The sequence below is a fragment of the Staurois parvus genome, unplaced genomic scaffold (assembly GCF_062004578.1).
Source record: "Staurois parvus isolate SC_StPar_1 unplaced genomic scaffold, SC_StPar_1.0 ptg001031l, whole genome shotgun sequence".
NCBI classification, from domain to species: Eukaryota; Metazoa; Chordata; class Amphibia; order Anura; family Ranidae; genus Staurois; species Staurois parvus.
In genome coordinates, this window is record NW_028318827.1 from 19440 (window position 1) to 36840 (window position 17401).

Genomic DNA, 17401 nt, shown 5'->3' on the forward strand with positions numbered 1-17401 from the left:
CTCATATTTCCTGCCTTGGTGACACACTGTGAGAGTCTGGGTGTGAACGTGGTCCTCAGGACAGGAAATGACATCAGACTCCACCCTCATATTTCCTGCCTTTGTGACACGCTATGAGAGTCTGGGTGTGAACATGGTCCTCAGGACAGGAAGTGACACCAGACTCCACCCTCATATTTCCTGCCTTTGTGACACGCTATGAGAGTCTGGGTGTGAACATGGTTCTCAGGACAGGAAGTGACACCAGACTCCACCCTCATATTTGCTGCCTTGGTGACACGCTATGAGTCTGGGCGTGACCGTGGTCCTCAGGACAGGAAGTGACACCAGACTCCACCCTCATATTTGCTGCCTTGGTGACACGCTATGAGAGTCTGGGTGTGACCGTGGTCCTTGGGAGAGGAAGTGACACCAGACTCCACCCTCATATTTGCTGCCTTGGTGACACGCTATGAGAGTCTGGGTGTGACCGTGGTCCTCGGGACAGGAAGTGACACCAGACTCCACCCTCATATTTGCTGCCTTGGTGACACGCTATGAGAGTCTGGGTGTGACCGTGGTCCTCGGGACAGGAAGTGACACCAGACTCCACCCTCATATTTCCTGCCTTGGTGACACGCTATGAGAGTCTGGGTGTGACCGTGGTCCTCGGGACAGGAAGTGACACCAGACTCCACCCTCATATTTCCTGCCTTGGTGACACGCTATGAGAGTCTGGGTGTGACCGTGGTCCTCGGGACAGGAAGTGAGGAGCACTGTTGGGGCATTCCTACAGGTGCCCGGACAGTGCTTCTAGACCTTCCCCGCAGCGGCCCGTGTGTGGAGTCCCCGCAGCGGCCCGTGTGATGTCACCATCATGTATGGACCCCACTAGCAGCGTTCCCCGTCAAGTCACATGACTAAGACCTCGGAGAGGCGGCCATGTTGTTTGTGCTGAGAATGAGCCGCACCATCCGCAGTCAGAGGACCACAAGTAGAAGGTAAGGTGGGGGAGGAGTTCCCAGCCAGGCGGCCAATCCCAGCTTCAGACCCGCAGTGTACCTTATTGATGGACAGGTCTGTGCTACCCAGCATTAGCCAATCAGATTCTTCTGGTCCTTCTCCCAAGCTGAGAATCAATTGGTTGTTCTGGAACACGTTTCCCGCTCTCCCATTGGGCCAATGTTTCTGGAAGGTTCCGTAGTTGGGAATTCTTGGGAGCCGGTTTCTGGCACAGCCGCCATCCAAACACAACCACAGGAGTCTGACCTGCCCCCTGCCACCCTCTGAGCCTCCCCATTGGTCCATGAGGCCATCCATCACATGAAGGGACCAATAGGAAGAATCAAAGGCTGGACAGAGCCAAGCTCCACCCTTCCAATGACAGTCGGTGTTCATGGAGGAGGTCCGCCCTGCGAGTGGTTGTATCTCACCGAGCATTGAGCTCCCCAGACTGCCGCCCACTGAATGGCTGAGGGTCCTACCAGTCCAGAGAGACCACATGACTGCCACGTGACACCAATGACATCACTGCCTATCAGATGACATCACTGCCTATCAGATAAGGGGTGTGGCTAGATTTTCTATGTATGAGTGAGAAAATAGTTCAGATATCCAGCATCTCCCCTCCCCCGACTGTATACAATGTACACACAGTGCAGGAAATGCGTATTTGCCCCCCTGATGGTGAATGTTCGCCCCTCACACAGAAACGATCGGTCTAACAATGGAATGTTCGCCCCTCACACAGAAACGATCGGTCTAACAATGGAATGTTCTCCCCTCACACAGAAACGATCGGTCTAACAATGGAATGTTCTCCCCTCACACAGAAACGATCGGTCTAACAATGGAATGTTCTCCCCTCACACAGAAACGATCGGTCTAACAATGGAATGTTCGCCCCTCACACAGAAACGATCGGTCTAACAATGGAATGTTCGCCCCTCACACAGAAACGATCGGTCTAACAATGGAATGTTGGCCCCTCACACAAATGATCGGTCTAACAATGGAATGTTCGCCCCTCACACAGAAACGATCGGTCTAACAATGGAATGTTCTCCCCTCACACAAAAACGATCGGTCTAACAATGGAATGTTCGCCCCTCACACAGAAACGATCGGTCTAACAATGGAATGTTCTCCCCTCACACAGAAATGATCGGTCTAACAATGGAATGGTCGCCCCTCACACAGAAATGATCGGTCTAACAATGGAATGTTCGCCCCTCACACAGAAACGATCGGTCTAACAATGGAATGTTCGCCCCTCACACAGAAACGATCGGTCTAACAATGGAATGTTCGACCCTCACACAGAAACGATCGGTCTAACAATGGAATGTTCGCCCCTCACACAGAAACGATCGGTCTAACAATGGAATGTTCGCCCCTCACACAGAAACGATCGGTCTAACAATGGAATGTTCGCCCCTCACACAGAAATGATCGGTCTAACAATGGAATGTTCGGTGTAACACTGAGAGACAGAATACAACAACAAATTCAGCAGAAATGCGTCTAACAAATGATGACGGATCTGCATGTTCATGAGGGAAAGAAGGATTTGATCCCCTTCACAAAACATGACTTAGTACTTGGTGGCCAATCCCTTGTTGGCAATCACAGAGGTCAGACGTTTCCTGGAGTTGGCCCCCAGGTTCTGCTTTGGGGGGGTTTTTCTGCTAAGGGGACAGGACAACTGCACCGCATCAAAGGGACGATGGACGGGGCAATGTACCCTCAAATCTTGGGTGAGAACCTTCTTCCCTCAGCCAGGGCATTGAAAATGGGTGGTGGATGGGTGTTCCAGCATGACAATGACCCAAAACACACGGCCAAGGCAACAAAGGAGCGGCTCAAGAAGAAGCACATTAGGGTCCTGGAGTGGCCTAGCCAGTCTCCACACCTTCATCCGATGGAAAATTTGTGGCGGGGCTGAAAGTTCGAGTTGTCAAACGTCAGCCACCAAACCTTAATGACTTGGAGAGGATCTGCCAAGAGGAGTGGGCCAAAATCCCTCCTGAGATGTGTGCGAACCTGGGGGCCAACTCCAGGAAACGTCTGACCTCTGTGATTGCCAACAAGGGATTGGCCACCAAGTACTAAGTCATGTTTTGTGAAGGGGATCAAATCCTTCTTTCCCTCATGAACATGCAGATCCGTCATCATTTGTTAGATGCATTTCTGCTGAATTTGTTGTTGTATTCTGTCTCTCAGTGTTACACCGAACATTCCATTGTTAGACCGATCATTTCTGTGTGAGGGGCGAACATTCCATTGTTAGACCGATCATTTCTGTGTGAGGGGCGAACATTCCATTGTTAGACCGATCATTTCTGTGTGAGGGGCGAACATTCCATTGTTAGACCGATCATTTCTGTGTGAGGGGGAACATTCCATTGTTAGACCGATCATTTCTGTGTGAGGGGCCAACATTCCATTGTTAGACCGATCGTTTCTGTGTGAGGGGCGAACATTCCATTGTTAGACCGATCGTTTCTGTGTGAGGGGCGAACATTCCATTGTTAGACCGATCATTTCTGTGTGAGGGGCGAACATTCCATTGTTAGACCGATCATTTCTGTGTGAGGGGCGAACATTCCATTGTTAGACCGATCATTTCTGTGTGAGGGGCGAACATTCCATTGTTAGACCGATCGTTTCTGTGTGAGGGGCGAACATTCCATTGTTAGACCGATCGTTTCTGTGTGAGGGGCGAACATTCCATTGTTAGACCGATCGTTTCTGTGTGAGGGGCGAACATTCAACATCAGCCGGGGAGCAAATACGCATTTCCTGCACTGTGTGTACAACCCCCACCCCCAACAACACACCTCCTATATACCCCTCATACCACTACCAGCCCATCCCATCAGCCCTATAAATCCCTCATACATTCAGCAGCCTCCCCCATCATCCCTGTGTGCCCATCGTACCCCCCCGGCCTCCCCCATCAACCCTGTGTGCCCATCGTACCCCCCCGGCCTCCCCCATCAACCCTGTGTGCCCATCGTACCCCCCGGCCTCCCCCATCAACCCTGTGTGCCCATCGTACCCCCCGGCCTCCCCCATCATCCCTGTGTGCCCATCGTACCCCCCGGCCTCCCCCATCATCCCTGTGTGCCCATCGTACCCCCCGGCCTCCCCCATCATCCCTGTGTGCCCATCGTACCCCCCCGGCCTCCCCCATCATCCCTGTGTGCCCATCGTACCCCCCGGCCTCCCCCATCAACCCTGTGTGCCCATCGTACCCCCCCGGCCTCCCCCATCAACCCTGTGTGCCCATCGTACCCCCCGGCCTCCCCCATCATCCCTGTGTGCCCATCGTACTCCCCGGCCTCCCCCATCAACCCTGTGTGCCCATCGTACCCCCCGGCCTCCCCCATCATCCCTGTGTGCCCATCGTACTCCCCAGCCTCCCCCATCAACCCTGTGTGCCCATCGTACCCCCCGGCCTCCCCCATCATCCCTGTGTGCCCATCGTACCCCCCGGCCTCCCCCATCAACCCTGTGTGCCCATCGTACCCCCCCGGCCTCCCCCATCATCTCTGTGTGCCCATCGTACCCCCCGGCCTCCCCCATCATCTCTGTGTGCCCATCGTACCCCCCGGCCTCCCCCATCATCCCTGTGTGCCCATCGTACCCCCCGGCCTCCCCCATCATCCCTGTGTGCCCATCGTACCCCCCGGCCTCCCCCATCAATCATATGTACCCACCATACCCCCCAGCCTCACCCATCAACCTTGTGTGCCCACCATACCCCCCCCTCCCCCCCAAGCCTGGGTTTTCAACTTTGTATGTACCCTCATTCCTCCACAAGCCTGGCCCATCATCCCTGTACACCCTCTACTCTCACCAACCTGGCCCATCAACCCTATACACCCTCTACCCTCACCGACCCAACCCTATACACCCTCACCAACCTGGCCCATCAACCCAATACACCCTCTACCCTCACCAACCTGGCCCCTCTACCCTGTACGCCCTCTACCCTCACCAACCCAACCCTATACACCCTCTACTCTCACCAACCTGGCCCATCAACCCTATACGCCCTCTACCCTCACCAACCTGGCCCATCATCCCTGTACGCCCTCTACCCTCACCAACATGACCCATCAACCCTATACACCCTCTACCCTCACCAACCCAACCCTATACACCCTTACCAACCTGGCCCATCAACCCAATACACCCTCTACCCTCACCAACCTGGCCCCTCTACCCTGTACGCCCTCTACCCTCACCAACCCAACCCTATACACCCTCTACTCTCACCAACCTGGCCCATCAACCCTATACGCCCTCTACCCTCACCAACCTGGCCCATCATCCCTGTACGCCCTCTACCCTCACCAACCTGGCCCATCATCCCTATATGCCCTCTACCCTCACCAACCTGGCCCATCAACCCTATACACCCTCTACCCTCACCAACCTGGCCCATCAACCCTATACACCCTCTACTCTCACCAACCTGGCCCATCAACCCTATACACCCTCTACCCTCACCAACCTGGCCCATCAACCCTATACACCCTCTACCCTCACCAACCTGGCCCTTCAACCCTGTACACCCTCTACCCTCACCGACCTGGCCCATCAACTCTTTACACCCTTACCAACCTGGCCCATCAACCCTATACACCCTCTACTCTCACCAACCTGGCCCATCAACCCTATACACCCTCTACCCTCACCAACCTGGCCCATCAACCCTATACACCCTCTACCCTCACCAACCTGGCCCTTCAACCCTGTACACCCTCTACCCTCACCAACCTGGCCCATAATCCCTGTACACCCTCTACCCTCTCCAACCTTGCCCATCAACCCTATACGCCCTCTACTCTCACCAACCTGGCCCATCAACCCTATACGCCCTCTACTCTCACCAACCTGGCCCATCAACCCTATACGCCCTCTACTCTCACCAACCTGGCCCATCAACCCTATACGCCCTCTACTCTCACCAACCTGGCCCTTCAACCCTATACACCCTCTACCCTCACCAACCCAACCCTATACACCCTCACCAACATGACCCATCAACCCTATACACCCTCTACCCTCACCAACCCAACCCTATACACCCTCACCAACCTGGCCCATCAACCCAATACACCCTCTACCCTCACCAACCTGGCCCCTCTACCCTGTACGCCCTCTACCCTCACCAACCCAACCCTATACACCCTCTACTCTCACCAACCTGGCCCTTCAACCCTATACACCCTCTACCCTCACCAACCTGGCCCATCATCCCTGTACGCCCTCTACCCTCACCAACCTGGCCCATCATCCCTGTACGCCCTCTACTCTCACCAACCTGGCCCTTCAACCCTATACGCCCTCTACCCTCACCAACCTGGCCTATCATTCCTTTACACCCTCTACCCTCACCAACATGACCCATCAACCCTATACACCCTCTACCCTCACCAACCCAACCCTATACACCCTCTACCCTCACCAACATGACCCATCAACCCAATACACCCTCTACCCTCACCAACCTGGCCCCTCTACCCTGTACGCCCTCTACCCTCACCAACCCAACCCTATACACCCTCTACCCTCATCAACCTGGCCCATCATCCCTGTACGCCCTCACCAACCTGACCCTTCAACCCTATACACCCTCTACCCTCACCAACCTGGCCCCTCTACCCTCATCAACCTGGGCCATCATCCCTGTACGCCCTCTACCCTCACCAACCTGGCCCATCATCCCTGTACGCCCTCACCAACCTGGCCCATCAACCCAATACACCCTCTACCCTCACCAACCTGGCCCCTCTACCCTGTACGCCCTCTACCCTCACCAACCCAACCCTATACACCCTCTACCCTCATCAACCTGGCCCATCATCCCTGTACGCCCTCACCAACCTGACCCTTCAACCCTATACACCCTCTACCCTCACCAACCTGGCCCCTCTACCCTCATCAACCTGGGCCATCATCCCTGTACGCCCTCTACCCTCACCAACCTGGCCCATCATCCCTGTACGCCCTCTACCCTCACCAACCTGGCCCATCATCCCTGTACGCCCTCTACCCTCACCAACCTGGCCCATCATTCCTTTACGCCCTCTACCCTCACCAACATGACCCATCAACCCTATACACCCTCACCAACCCAACCCTATACACCCTCACCAACCTGGCCCATCAACCCAATACACCCTCTACCCTCACCGACCTGGCCCATCAACTCTTTACACCCTCTACCCTTACCAACCTGGCCCATCAACTCTTTACACCCTTACCAACCTGGCCCATCAACTCTTTACACCCTTACCAACCTGGCCCATGAGTCAGAGGTGTGAGGGAGGCATATAGGAATGATGGTTTGTTAGCATGGACTATGTGTATAAAGCAGATCGCTCATCTAAGACCACCCCCACCCAGCCTATAAAGCAAAAATAAAATGATAGAAAACAAGAAAATTCCACTGCTTCGTGGGGGTGCTGATGATGTTACTGTGCCTGACTTCTGGGAAAGCCAAGTACCCCAAACCCTGTGAGAACGTCCCGCCCTCTGCTGGGCTCCCAGACCAGAGATGTCATACAAAGTCCACTTTATCTGCTGAGGGACTGGCTTTGCCTCAGAATGTATTGTCAGAACACGTAGGATGATCTCGGAGAGTCGAGGATGTCCTTCTGGAACTGGACCTAGGTAGGAGCTGATTATCTGACCACATTGAATCATATGTGCACTTGGCTGAAGAGCTTACGTTTTTGTAGGGGTGATGGTGTTCATCCAGTAACTATGGACCAGCGAGAACGTACCTCCAGTGTGAAGAAGTGAGGACATGCAGAAACAAGTCATGGACAGTAAGAGAACGGAAGTATTTACCTAATCTTCTACTTGTGGTCTGTCCTCCTCATCCCTGCCTCACTACGGGGTGAGCCTCGGACCTGAACCAAGCATGCGGCCAGTGACACCAGAGATGGTCCTCTGCACACGTGTCCCTGGATAGGAAGCCTTGAGATAAGAGGCAGTATTCTTGGCCTAGAAAATCTGAATAGAAAGATCACCTGGAGGGTTGTGATGGACGGCTGGTCCTCGGAGTGGGTGAAGGGGGCAGGGGACAAGGTCCGTGTCTTATTTCTGTGTAAATTGTACTAGGAGCGGATAAAGCAGTGACTCCACCACAATGGATTCCTCAGGTTCAGTAGAACATATCGGATTGGATCCTCAGTGCCCCCTGAATCCTCAACAGATCTCTCCCTTTCCCAGACTCTCCCCACTCTCCATCCAAGCTGCCCACATCTGCAGCCATCGTATCCCACTGAGATCCCTCAGTCATTATGTGGGGTCCTTCAGAGGGAGTGTGTGCAATGGTCGGGTCTTTCAGAGGGAGTGTGTGTACAATGGTCGGGTCTTTCAGAGGGAGTGTGTGTACAATGGTCGGGTCTTTCAGAGGGAGTGTGTGTGCAATGGTCGGGTCTTTCAGAGGGAGTGTGTGTACAATGGTCGGGTCCTTCAGAGGGAGTGTGTGTACAATGGTCGGGTCCCTCAGAGGGAGTGTGTGTACAATGGTCGGGTCTTTCAGAGGGAGTGTGTGTGCAATGGTCGGGTCTTTCAGAGGGAGTGTGTGTGCAATGGTCGGGTCTTTCAGAGGGAGTGTGTGTGCAATGGTCGGGTCCCTCAGAGGGAGTGTGTGTGCAATGGTCGGGTCCCTCAGAGGGAGTGTGTGTACAATGGTCGGGTCCCTCAGAGGGAGTGTGTGTACAATGGTCGGGTCCCTCAGAGGGAGTGTGTGTACAATGGTCGGGTCCCTCAGAGGGAGTGTGTACAATGGTCGGGTCCCTCAGAGGGAGTGTGTGTGCAATGGTCGGGTCCCTCAGAGGGAGTGTGTGTGCAATGGTCGGGTCCCTCAGAGGGAGTGTGTGTGCAATGGTCGGGTCCCTCAGAGGGAGTGTGTGTGCAATGGTCGGGTCCCTCAGAGGGAGTGTGTGTGCAATGGTCGGGTCTTTCAGAGGGAGTGTGTGTGCAATGGTCGGGTCCTTCAGAGGGAGTGTGTGTGCAATGGTCGGGTCCTTCAGAGGGAGTGTGTGTGCAATGGTCGGGTCCTTCAGAGGGAGTGTGTGTGCAATGGTCGGGTCCTTCAGAGGGAGTGTGTGTGCAATGGTCGGGTCCCTCAGAGGGAGTGTGTGTGCAATGGTCGGGTCCCTCAGAGGGAGTGTGTGTGCAATGGTCGGGTCCCTCAGAGGGAGTGTGTGTGCAATGGTCGGGTCCTTCAGAGGGAGTGTGTACACTATATTGCCCAAAGTATTGGCCCCGCCCTCCAAATCCTTGGATTCAGGGGTTCCAATCCCCTCCATATCATGTGATTCAGGTGTTCCAATCATGTGATTCAGATGTTCTGATCCAATCTCCTCCATATCATGTGATTCAGGTGTTCCGATCCCCTCCCAGTCATGTGATTCAGGTGTTCCAATCCCCTCCATGTCATGTGATCCAGGTGCTCCGATCCCCTCCCAGTCATGTGATTCAGGTGTTCCAATCCCCTTCATATCATGTGATTCAGGCGTTCCAATCCCCTCCATATCATGTGATTCAGGTGTTCCAATCCCCTCCATATCATGTGATCCTGGTGTTCCAATGCCCTCCATATCATGTGATTCAGGTGTCCCAATCCCCTCCATATCATGTGATTCAGGTGTTCCAATCCCCTCCATATCATGGGATTCAGGTGCTCCAATCCCCTCCATATCATGTGATTCAGGTGTTCCAATCCCCTCCATGGACACAGGTGTATACAATCAAGCCCCTAGGCATGCAGGCGGCTTCTACAAACATTGGTGAAAGAATGGGTCGCTCTCAGGAGCTCAGTGACTCCAAGCGTGGTCCCGTCATAGGTGGCCACCTGGGCAATAAGTCCATCCGTGACATTTCCTGGCTTCTAAATATTCCACGCTCAACTGTTAGTGGGATTATAACAAAGTGGAAGCCACTGGGAACAACAGCCACTCAGCCACCAAGTGGTAGGCCACGTCACATGACAGGGCGGGGTCAGCGCATGCTGAAGCGCACAGTGCGCAGAAGTCGCCAACTGTCTGCAGAGTCAATAGCTAAAGACCTCCAAACTTGGTGTGGCCTTCAGATGAGCCCAACAACAGTGCGTAGAGAGCTTCATGGAATGGGTTTCCATGGCCGAGCAGCTGCATCCAAGCCTTCCATCACCAAGTGCAATGCAAAGCGTCGGATGCCGTGGTGTAAAGCACGCCGCCACTGGACTCTAGAGCAGAGGAGACGTGTTCTCTGGAGGGACCAATCATGCTTCTCTGTCTGGCAATCCGATGGACGTGTCTGGGTTTGGTGGTGGCCAGGAGAACGGTACTTACCTGACTGCATTGTGCCAAGTGTAAAGTGTGGTGGAGGGGGGATTATGGTGTGGGGGTGTTCCTCAGGGGGTGGGCTTGGCCCCCTAGTTCCAGTGAAAGGAACTCTTAAGGCGACACTTTGGATAATTTCATGCTCCCAACTTTGTGGGAGGAGTTTGGGGATGGCCCCTTCCTGTTCCATCATGACTGCCCCCCAGTGCACAAAGCAAGGTCCATAAAGACATGGAGGAGCCAGTTTGGGGTGGAGGAACTTGACTCAATATTGAACCCTACGCACTACGACTGGGACCCATTAAAGGTCATGTGCGTGGAAAGGGCGGGGCCAACTCAATATTGAACCCTACGGAGTAAGACGGGGGGGGCATTAAAGGTCATGTGTGGAAAGGGCGGCCGAACAATACTGCGGGCAATATAGTGTACAATGGCAAGGTCTCTCTGAAGGAGTGTGTACGATGGTGGGGTCCCTCAGAGGGAGTATGTACGATGGTGGGGTCCCTCAGAGGGAGTGTGTGCGATGGCGGGGTCCCTCAGAGGGAGTATGTACGATGGTGGGGTCCCTCAGAGGGAGTGTGTGCGATGGTGGGGTCCCTCAGAGGGAGTATGTACGATGGTGGGGTCCCTCAGAGGGAGTGTGTGCGATGGCGGGGTCCCTCAGAGGGAGTATGTACGATGGCGGGGTCCCTCATAGGGAGTATGTACGATGGCGGGGTCCCTCATAGGGAGTATGTACGATGGCGGGGTCCCTCAGAGGGAGTGTGTGCGATGGCGGGGTCCCTCATAGGGAGTATGTACGATGGTTGGGACCCTCAGAGGGAGTATGTACGATGGTGGGGTCCCTCAGAGGGAGTGTGTGCGATGTCGGGGTCTCTCTGAAGGAGTATGTACGATGGCGGGGTCCCTCAGAGGGAGTGTGTGCGATGGCGGGGTCCCTCAGAGGGAGTGTGTGCGATGTCGGGGTCTCTCTGAAGGAGTATGTACGATGGCGGGGTCCCTCAGAGGGAGTGTGTGCGATGGCGGGGTCCCTCAGAGGGAGTGTGTGCGATGGCGGGGTCCCTCAGAGGGAGTATGTACGATGGCGGGGTCCCTCAGAGGGAGTATGTACGATGGCGGGGTCCCTCAGAGGGAGTATGTACGATGGTGGGGTCTCTCTGAAGGAGTATGTACGATGGCGGGGTCCCTCAGAGGGAGTGTGTGCGATGGCGGGGTCCCTCAGAGGGAGTGTGTGCGATGGCGGGGTCCCTCAGAGGGAGTGTGTGCGATGGCGGGGTCCCTCAGAGGGAGTGTGTGCGATGGCGGGGTCCCTCAGAGGGAGTGTGTGCGATGGCGGGGACCCTCAGAGGGAGTGTGTACGATGGCGGGGTCCCTCATAGGGAGTGTGTACGATGGCGGGGTCCCTCAGAGGGAGTGTGTGCGATGGCGGGGTCCCTCAGAGGGAGTGTGTGCGATGGGGTCCCTCAGAGGGAGTGTGTACGATGGCGGGGTCCCTCAGAGGGAGTGTGTGCGATGGCGGGGTCCCTCAGAGGGAGTGTGTGCGATGGCGGGGTCCCTCAGAGGGAGTGTGTGCGATGGCGGGGTCCCTCAGAGGGAGTGTGTGCGATGGGGTCCCTCAGAGGGAGTGTGTGCGATGGCGGGGTCCCTCAGAGGGAGTGTGTACGATGGCGGGGTCCCTCATAGGGAGTGTGTACGATGGCGGGGTCCCTCAGAGGGAGTGTGTGCGATGGCGGGGTCCCTCAGAGGGAGTGTGTGCGATGGCGGGGACCCTCAGAGGGAGTGTGTGCGATGGCGGGGTCCCTCAGAGGGAGTGTGTGCGATGGCGGGGTCCCTCAGAGGGAGTGTGTACGATGGCGGGGTCCCTCAGAGGGAGTGTGTGCGATGGCGGGGTCCCTCAGAGGGAGTGTGTACGATGGCGGGGACCCTCAGAGGGAGTGTGTACGATGGCGGGGACCCTCAGAGGGAGTGTGTGCGATGGCGGGGTCCCTCAGAGGGAGTGTGTACGATGGCGGGGTCCCTCATAGGGAGTGTGTACGATGGCGGGGTCCCTCAGAGGGAGTGTGTGCGATGGCGGGGTCCCTCAGAGGGAGTGTGTGCGATGGCGGGGACCCTCAGAGGGAGTGTGTGCGATGGCGGGGTCCCTCAGAGGGAGTGTGTGCGATGGCGGGGTCCCTCAGAGGGAGTGTGTGCGATGGCGGGGTCCCTCAGACGGAGTGTGTACGATGGCGGGGTCCCTCAGAGGGAGTGTGTGCGATGGCGGGGTCCCTCAGAGGGAGTGTGTACGATGGCGGGGTCCCTCAGAGGGAGTGTGTGCGATGGTGGGGTCCCTCAGGGACCATGTGTAGAGATAATACATGGACCCCAGAACGTAGACGTGTGCTCACGGTGGACGTGGAATGGCTGATGACGTTTCCATTGATGGCGGGAGGAGGGGAGGTGTATTGGTGGTCGGTATACAGAGGCCATGCCGGTCCTGGTAGAAGCCGTGTAGAGGGCAGTAGGATGAGGGCAGCGACAGTCCCTGAATACAGTCCCATCCAGTCTCCTGCTGCAGGAGTGACCACACAGCCGACCTGAGATGATTGGAGGAGAAAGCACCAGAAGACGGCCAATCAGAGGAACTGGAAGGAGACCGAAACTGGACCTACCGATGATGGTTCTGTCCTCTCGTATCCTTGCAGCCGGTGCTCCCCTCCGTATGCTCCTCTCCCCTCCGTATGCTCCTCTGTCTCTGCGCTCCTCTCCCCTCTGTTTGTGCCCCTCAGTCTGCGCGCTCCTCTTCCTTCCGTATGCTCCTCTCCCCTCTATCTCTGCGCTCCTCTCCCCTCTGCGCTCCTCTCCCCTCTGTATGCTCCTCTGTCTCTGCGCTCCTCTCCCCTCTGTATGCTCCTCTGTCTCTGCGCTCCTCCCCCCTCTGCCTGTGCGCTCCTCCCCCCTCTGCCTGTGCGCTCCTCCTCCCTCTGTCTGTGTGCTCCTCTCCCCTCTGTCTCTGCGCTCCTTTCCCCTCTCTTTTTAGAACTAAAGCACTCTGCACAATGGCCACTAGATGGCGGCAAAGCATTATGAAAGTGCTGCAGATCTATACAGAGCCTCTTCATACTCCTCTCCATCACCCCCGAACTCCTCTCCCCGTCTCTGCACCCCTGTAGACTGTTCATCCCTCTGTGTCTGAGCTCCTCTCCCCCATCTCTGCACTCCTCTCCCCTATGTCTCTGCCCCCCTATAGGCTCTTAATCCCCTCTGTCTGCACGCTTCTCTCCCCTCTGTGTCTGCGTTCCCCCCCCCGTCTCTGCGCTCCTCTCCCCTCTGTCTCTGCGCTCCTCCCCCCTATCTCTGCTCTCCTCTCCCCTCTGTCTCTGCGCTCCTCTCCCCTCTGTCTCTGCGCTCCTCCCCCCTATCTCTGCTCTCCTCTCCCCTCTGTCTCTGCGCTCCTTTCCCCTCTCTTTTTAGAACTAAAGCACTCTGCACGATGGCCACTAGATGGCGGCAGAGCATTATGACAGTGCTGCAGACCTATACAGAGCCTCTCCTCTCCTCTGTCCCCGAACTCCTCTCCTATCCATCCCTGAACTCCTCCATCCCCGAGCTCCCAGGTCTCTGCCCCCCCTTGTAGTTTCTTCATCCCTCTGTGTTTGAGCTCCTCTCCCCCGTCTCTGCCCCCCTGTAGGCTCTCCATTCCTCTGTCTGAGCTCCTCTCCCCTTTCTCTGCCCCATCTGTAGGCTCTTCATCCCTCTGTCTGAGCTCCTCTCCCCCATCTCTGCCCCCCCTGTAGGCTCTTCATCCGTCTGTGTCTGAGCTCCTCTCCCCCGTCTCTGCACCCCTGTAGGCATTTCATCCCTCTGTGTCTGAGCTCCTCTCCCCCGTCTCTGCCCCCCTGTAGGCATTTCATCCCTCTGTGTCTGAGCTCCTCTCCCCCGTCTCTGCACCCCTTTGGGCTCCTTATCCCTCTGTGTCTGAGCTCCTCTCCCCCGTCTCTGCACCCCTTTGGGCTCCTTATCTCTCTGTGTCTGAGCTCCTTTCCCCCCCTGTAGGCTCTTCATCCCTCTGTGTCTGAGCTCCTCTCCCCCGTCTCTGCACCCCTTTAGGCTCTTCATCTCTCTGTGTCTGAGCTCCTTTCCTCCCCTGTAGGCTCTTCATCCCTCTGTCTGAGCTCCTCTCCCCCATCTCTGCCCCCCTGTAGGCTCTTCATCCCTCTGCATCTGAGCTCCTCTCCCCCGTCTCTGCCCCCCTGTAGGCTCTTCATCCTTCTGTCTGAGCTCCTCTCCCCCGTCTCTGCTCCCCTGTAGGCTCTTCATCCCTCTGTGTCTGAGCTCCTCTCCCCCGTCTCTGCTCCCCTGTAGGCTCTTCATCCCTCCTTGTCTGAGCTCCTCTCCCCCGTCTCTGCCCCCCTGTAGGCATTTCATCCTTCTGTGTCTGAGCTCCTCTCCCCCGTCTCTGCCCCCCTGTAGGCTCTTCATCCCTCTGTGTCTGAGCTCCTCTCCCCCATCTCTGCCCCCCTGTAGGCTCTTCATCCCTCCTTGTCTGAGCTCCTCTCCCCCGTCTCTGCCTCCCTGTAGGCTCTTCATCCCTCTGTGTCTGAGCTCCTCTCCCCCGTCTCTGCCCCCCTGTAGGCTCTTCATCCCTCTGTGTCTGAGCTCCTCTCCCCCGTCTCTGCCCCCCTGTAGGCTCTTCATCCCTCCTTGTCTGAGCTCCTCTCCCCCGTCTCTGCCCCACTGTAGGCATTTCATCCTTCTGTGTCTGAGCTCCTCTCCCCCGTCTCTGCCCCCCTGTAGGCTCTTCATCCCTCTGTGTCTGAGCTCCTCTCCCCCGTCTCTGCCCCCCTGTAGGCTCTTCATCCCTCCTTGTCTGAGCTCCTCTCCCCCGTCTCTGCCTCCCTGTAGGCTCTTCATCCCTCTGTGTCTGAGCTCCTCTCCCCCGTCTCTGCCCCCCTGTAGGCTCTTCATCCCTCCTTGTCTGAGCTCCTCTCCCCCGTCTCTGCCCCCCTGTAGGCTCTTCATCCCTCTGTGTCTGAACTCCTCTCCCCCGTCTCTGCCCCCCTGTAGGCTCTTCATCCCTCCGTGTCTGAGCTCCTCTCCCCCGTCTCTGCCCCCCTGTAGGCTCTTCATCCCTCTGTGTCTGAGCTCCTCTCCCCCGTCTCTGCCCCCCTGTAGGCTCTTCATCCCTCTGTGTCTGAGCTCCTCTCCCCCGTCTCTGCCCCCCTGTAGGCTCTTCATCCCTCTGTGTCTGAGCTCCTCTCCCCCGTCTCTGCCCCCCTGTAGGCTCTTCATCCCTCCTTGTCTGAGCTCCTCTCCCCCGTCTCTGCCCCCCTGTAGGCTCTTCATCCCTCTGTGTCTGAGCTCCTCTCCCCCGTCTCTGCCCCCCTGTAGGCTCTTCATCCCTCCTTGTCTGAGCTCCTCTCCCCCGTCTCTGCCCCCCTGTAGGCTCTTCATCCCTCCTTGTCTGAGCTCCTCTCCCCCGTCTCTGCCCCCCTGTAGGCTCTTCATCCCTCTGTGTCTGAGCTCCTCTCCCCCATCTCTGCCCCCCTGTAGGCTCTTCATCCCTCTGTGTCTGAGCTCCTCTCCCCCATCTCTGCCCCCCTGTAGGCTCTTCATCCCTCTGTGTCTGAGCTCCTCTCCCCCATCTCTGCCCCCCTGTAGGCTCTTCATCCCTCTGTGTCTGAGCTCCTCTCCCCCGTCTCTGCTCCCCTGTAGGCTTTTCATCCCTCTGTGTCTGAGCTCCTCTCCCCCGTCTCTGCCCCCCTGTAGGCTCTTCTGCCGTAAAGTGAGATGGGGGAGGCGTCTCCTCTGCCGTAAAGTGAGATGCTGTGAATCTCTTTCTCTGCTCTTTCAGGGGGTCCTTCTGAAGAGAAGTGGGAAATCTCTGAACAAGGAATGGAAGAAGAAGTACGTGACGCTGTGTGACAACGGGGTCCTGACCTATCACCCGAGCCTCCACGTGAGTCCTGACTCCGCCCTCCTCCGCCCACTTACCGCCTCATGCGGTGAAGGGTTCATAATGGAAGTATATGAAATCAAAATCCCCCCTCCCCCCATATCTTGTCATCAGTATTGGGGTATCCCCTCCACCCCCCATATCCTATGATCAGTTTTGGGGTGACCCCCTCCTCCCCCCATATCCTGTGATCAGTATTGGGGTATCCCCTCCACCCCCCATATCCTATGATCAGTATTAGGGTGACCCCCCCATATCGTGTCATCAATATTGGGGCAACCCCCCCCCTCTCCTTCCATATCCTATGATCAGTATTGGGGTAACTCCTCCTCCCCCCATATCCTATGATCAGTATTGGGGTGACCCCTCCTCCCCCCATATCCTATGATCAGTATTAGGATGACCCCCCCATATCATGTCATCAGTATTGGGGCGACCCCCCATATCGTGGTCATCAGTATTGGGGTAACCCCTCCTCCCCCCATATCCTATGATCAGTATTAGGATGACCCCCCCATATCGTGGTCATCAGTATTGGGGTAACCCCTCCTCCCCCCATATCCTGTGATCAGTATTGAGGTGACCCCCCTCTCCCCCATATCCTATGGTCAGTATTGGGGTAACCCCTCGTCCTCCCATATCCTGTGATCAGTATTGGGGTGACCCCCCTCTCCCCCATATCCTGTGATCAGTATTGAGGGATCAGTATTGAGGTGACCTCCCTCTCCCCCATATCCTGTGATCAGTATTGAGGTGACCCCCCTCTCCCCCATATCCTATGATCAGTATTGGGGTGACCCCCCTCTCCCCCATATCCTGTGATCAGTATTGGGGTGACCCCCTCCCTCCATATCCTGTGATCAGTATTGGGGTATCCCCTCCACCCCCCATATCCTGTGATCAGTATTGGGGTAACCCCTCCTCCCCCCATATCCTATGATCAGTATTAGGGTGACCCCCCCATATCGTGTCATCAATATTGGGGCAACCCCCCCTCCCCTCTCCTTCCATATCCTATGATCAGTATTGGGGTAACTCCTCCCCCCATATCCTATGATCAGTATTGGGGTGACCCCTCCTCCTCCCATATCCTATGATCAGTATTAGGATGACCCCCCCATATCATGTCATCAGTATT

At 56.4% G+C, this 17401-nt stretch overlaps 2 protein-coding genes across 3 annotated transcripts in view; both read left to right on the plus strand.

Annotated features, from left to right (window-relative positions):
- Window positions 1–4745: 4745 nt before the first annotated feature.
- On the plus strand, window positions 4746–6581 carry LOC149441060 (uncharacterized). The gene has a single exon (XM_089657804.1). The coding sequence runs from the start codon at window positions 5095–5097 to the stop codon at window positions 6463–6465; it is 1371 nt and encodes a 456-aa protein (XP_089513930.1). The 5' UTR covers window positions 4746–5094; the 3' UTR covers window positions 6466–6581.
- A 5988-nt stretch (window positions 6582–12569) lies between these two features.
- Window positions 12570–17401, plus strand: part of LOC149441061 (arf-GAP with GTPase, ANK repeat and PH domain-containing protein 3-like) — a 42658-nt gene continuing 37826 nt past the window's right edge. Inside the window, exons 1-2 of one of the 2 annotated variants that reach the window (XM_089657803.1) lie at window positions 12570–12987; window positions 16162–16266. In XM_089657803.1, coding sequence (XP_089513929.1) covers window positions 12910–12987; window positions 16162–16266 — 183 coding nt within the window. In that variant the 5' untranslated portion in view covers window positions 12570–12909. Of the gene's footprint in view, window positions 12988–15332; window positions 16267–17401 lie in introns of those variants that run through there. The other variant, XR_016307437.1, reaches the window with a different exon arrangement.

Bases quoted from the DNA above. Each gene is read 5' to 3' on its own strand.
- LOC149441060 (XM_089657804.1), top strand. From the start codon at position 5,095: ATGACCCATCAACCCTATACACCCTCTACCCTCACCAACCCAACCCTA.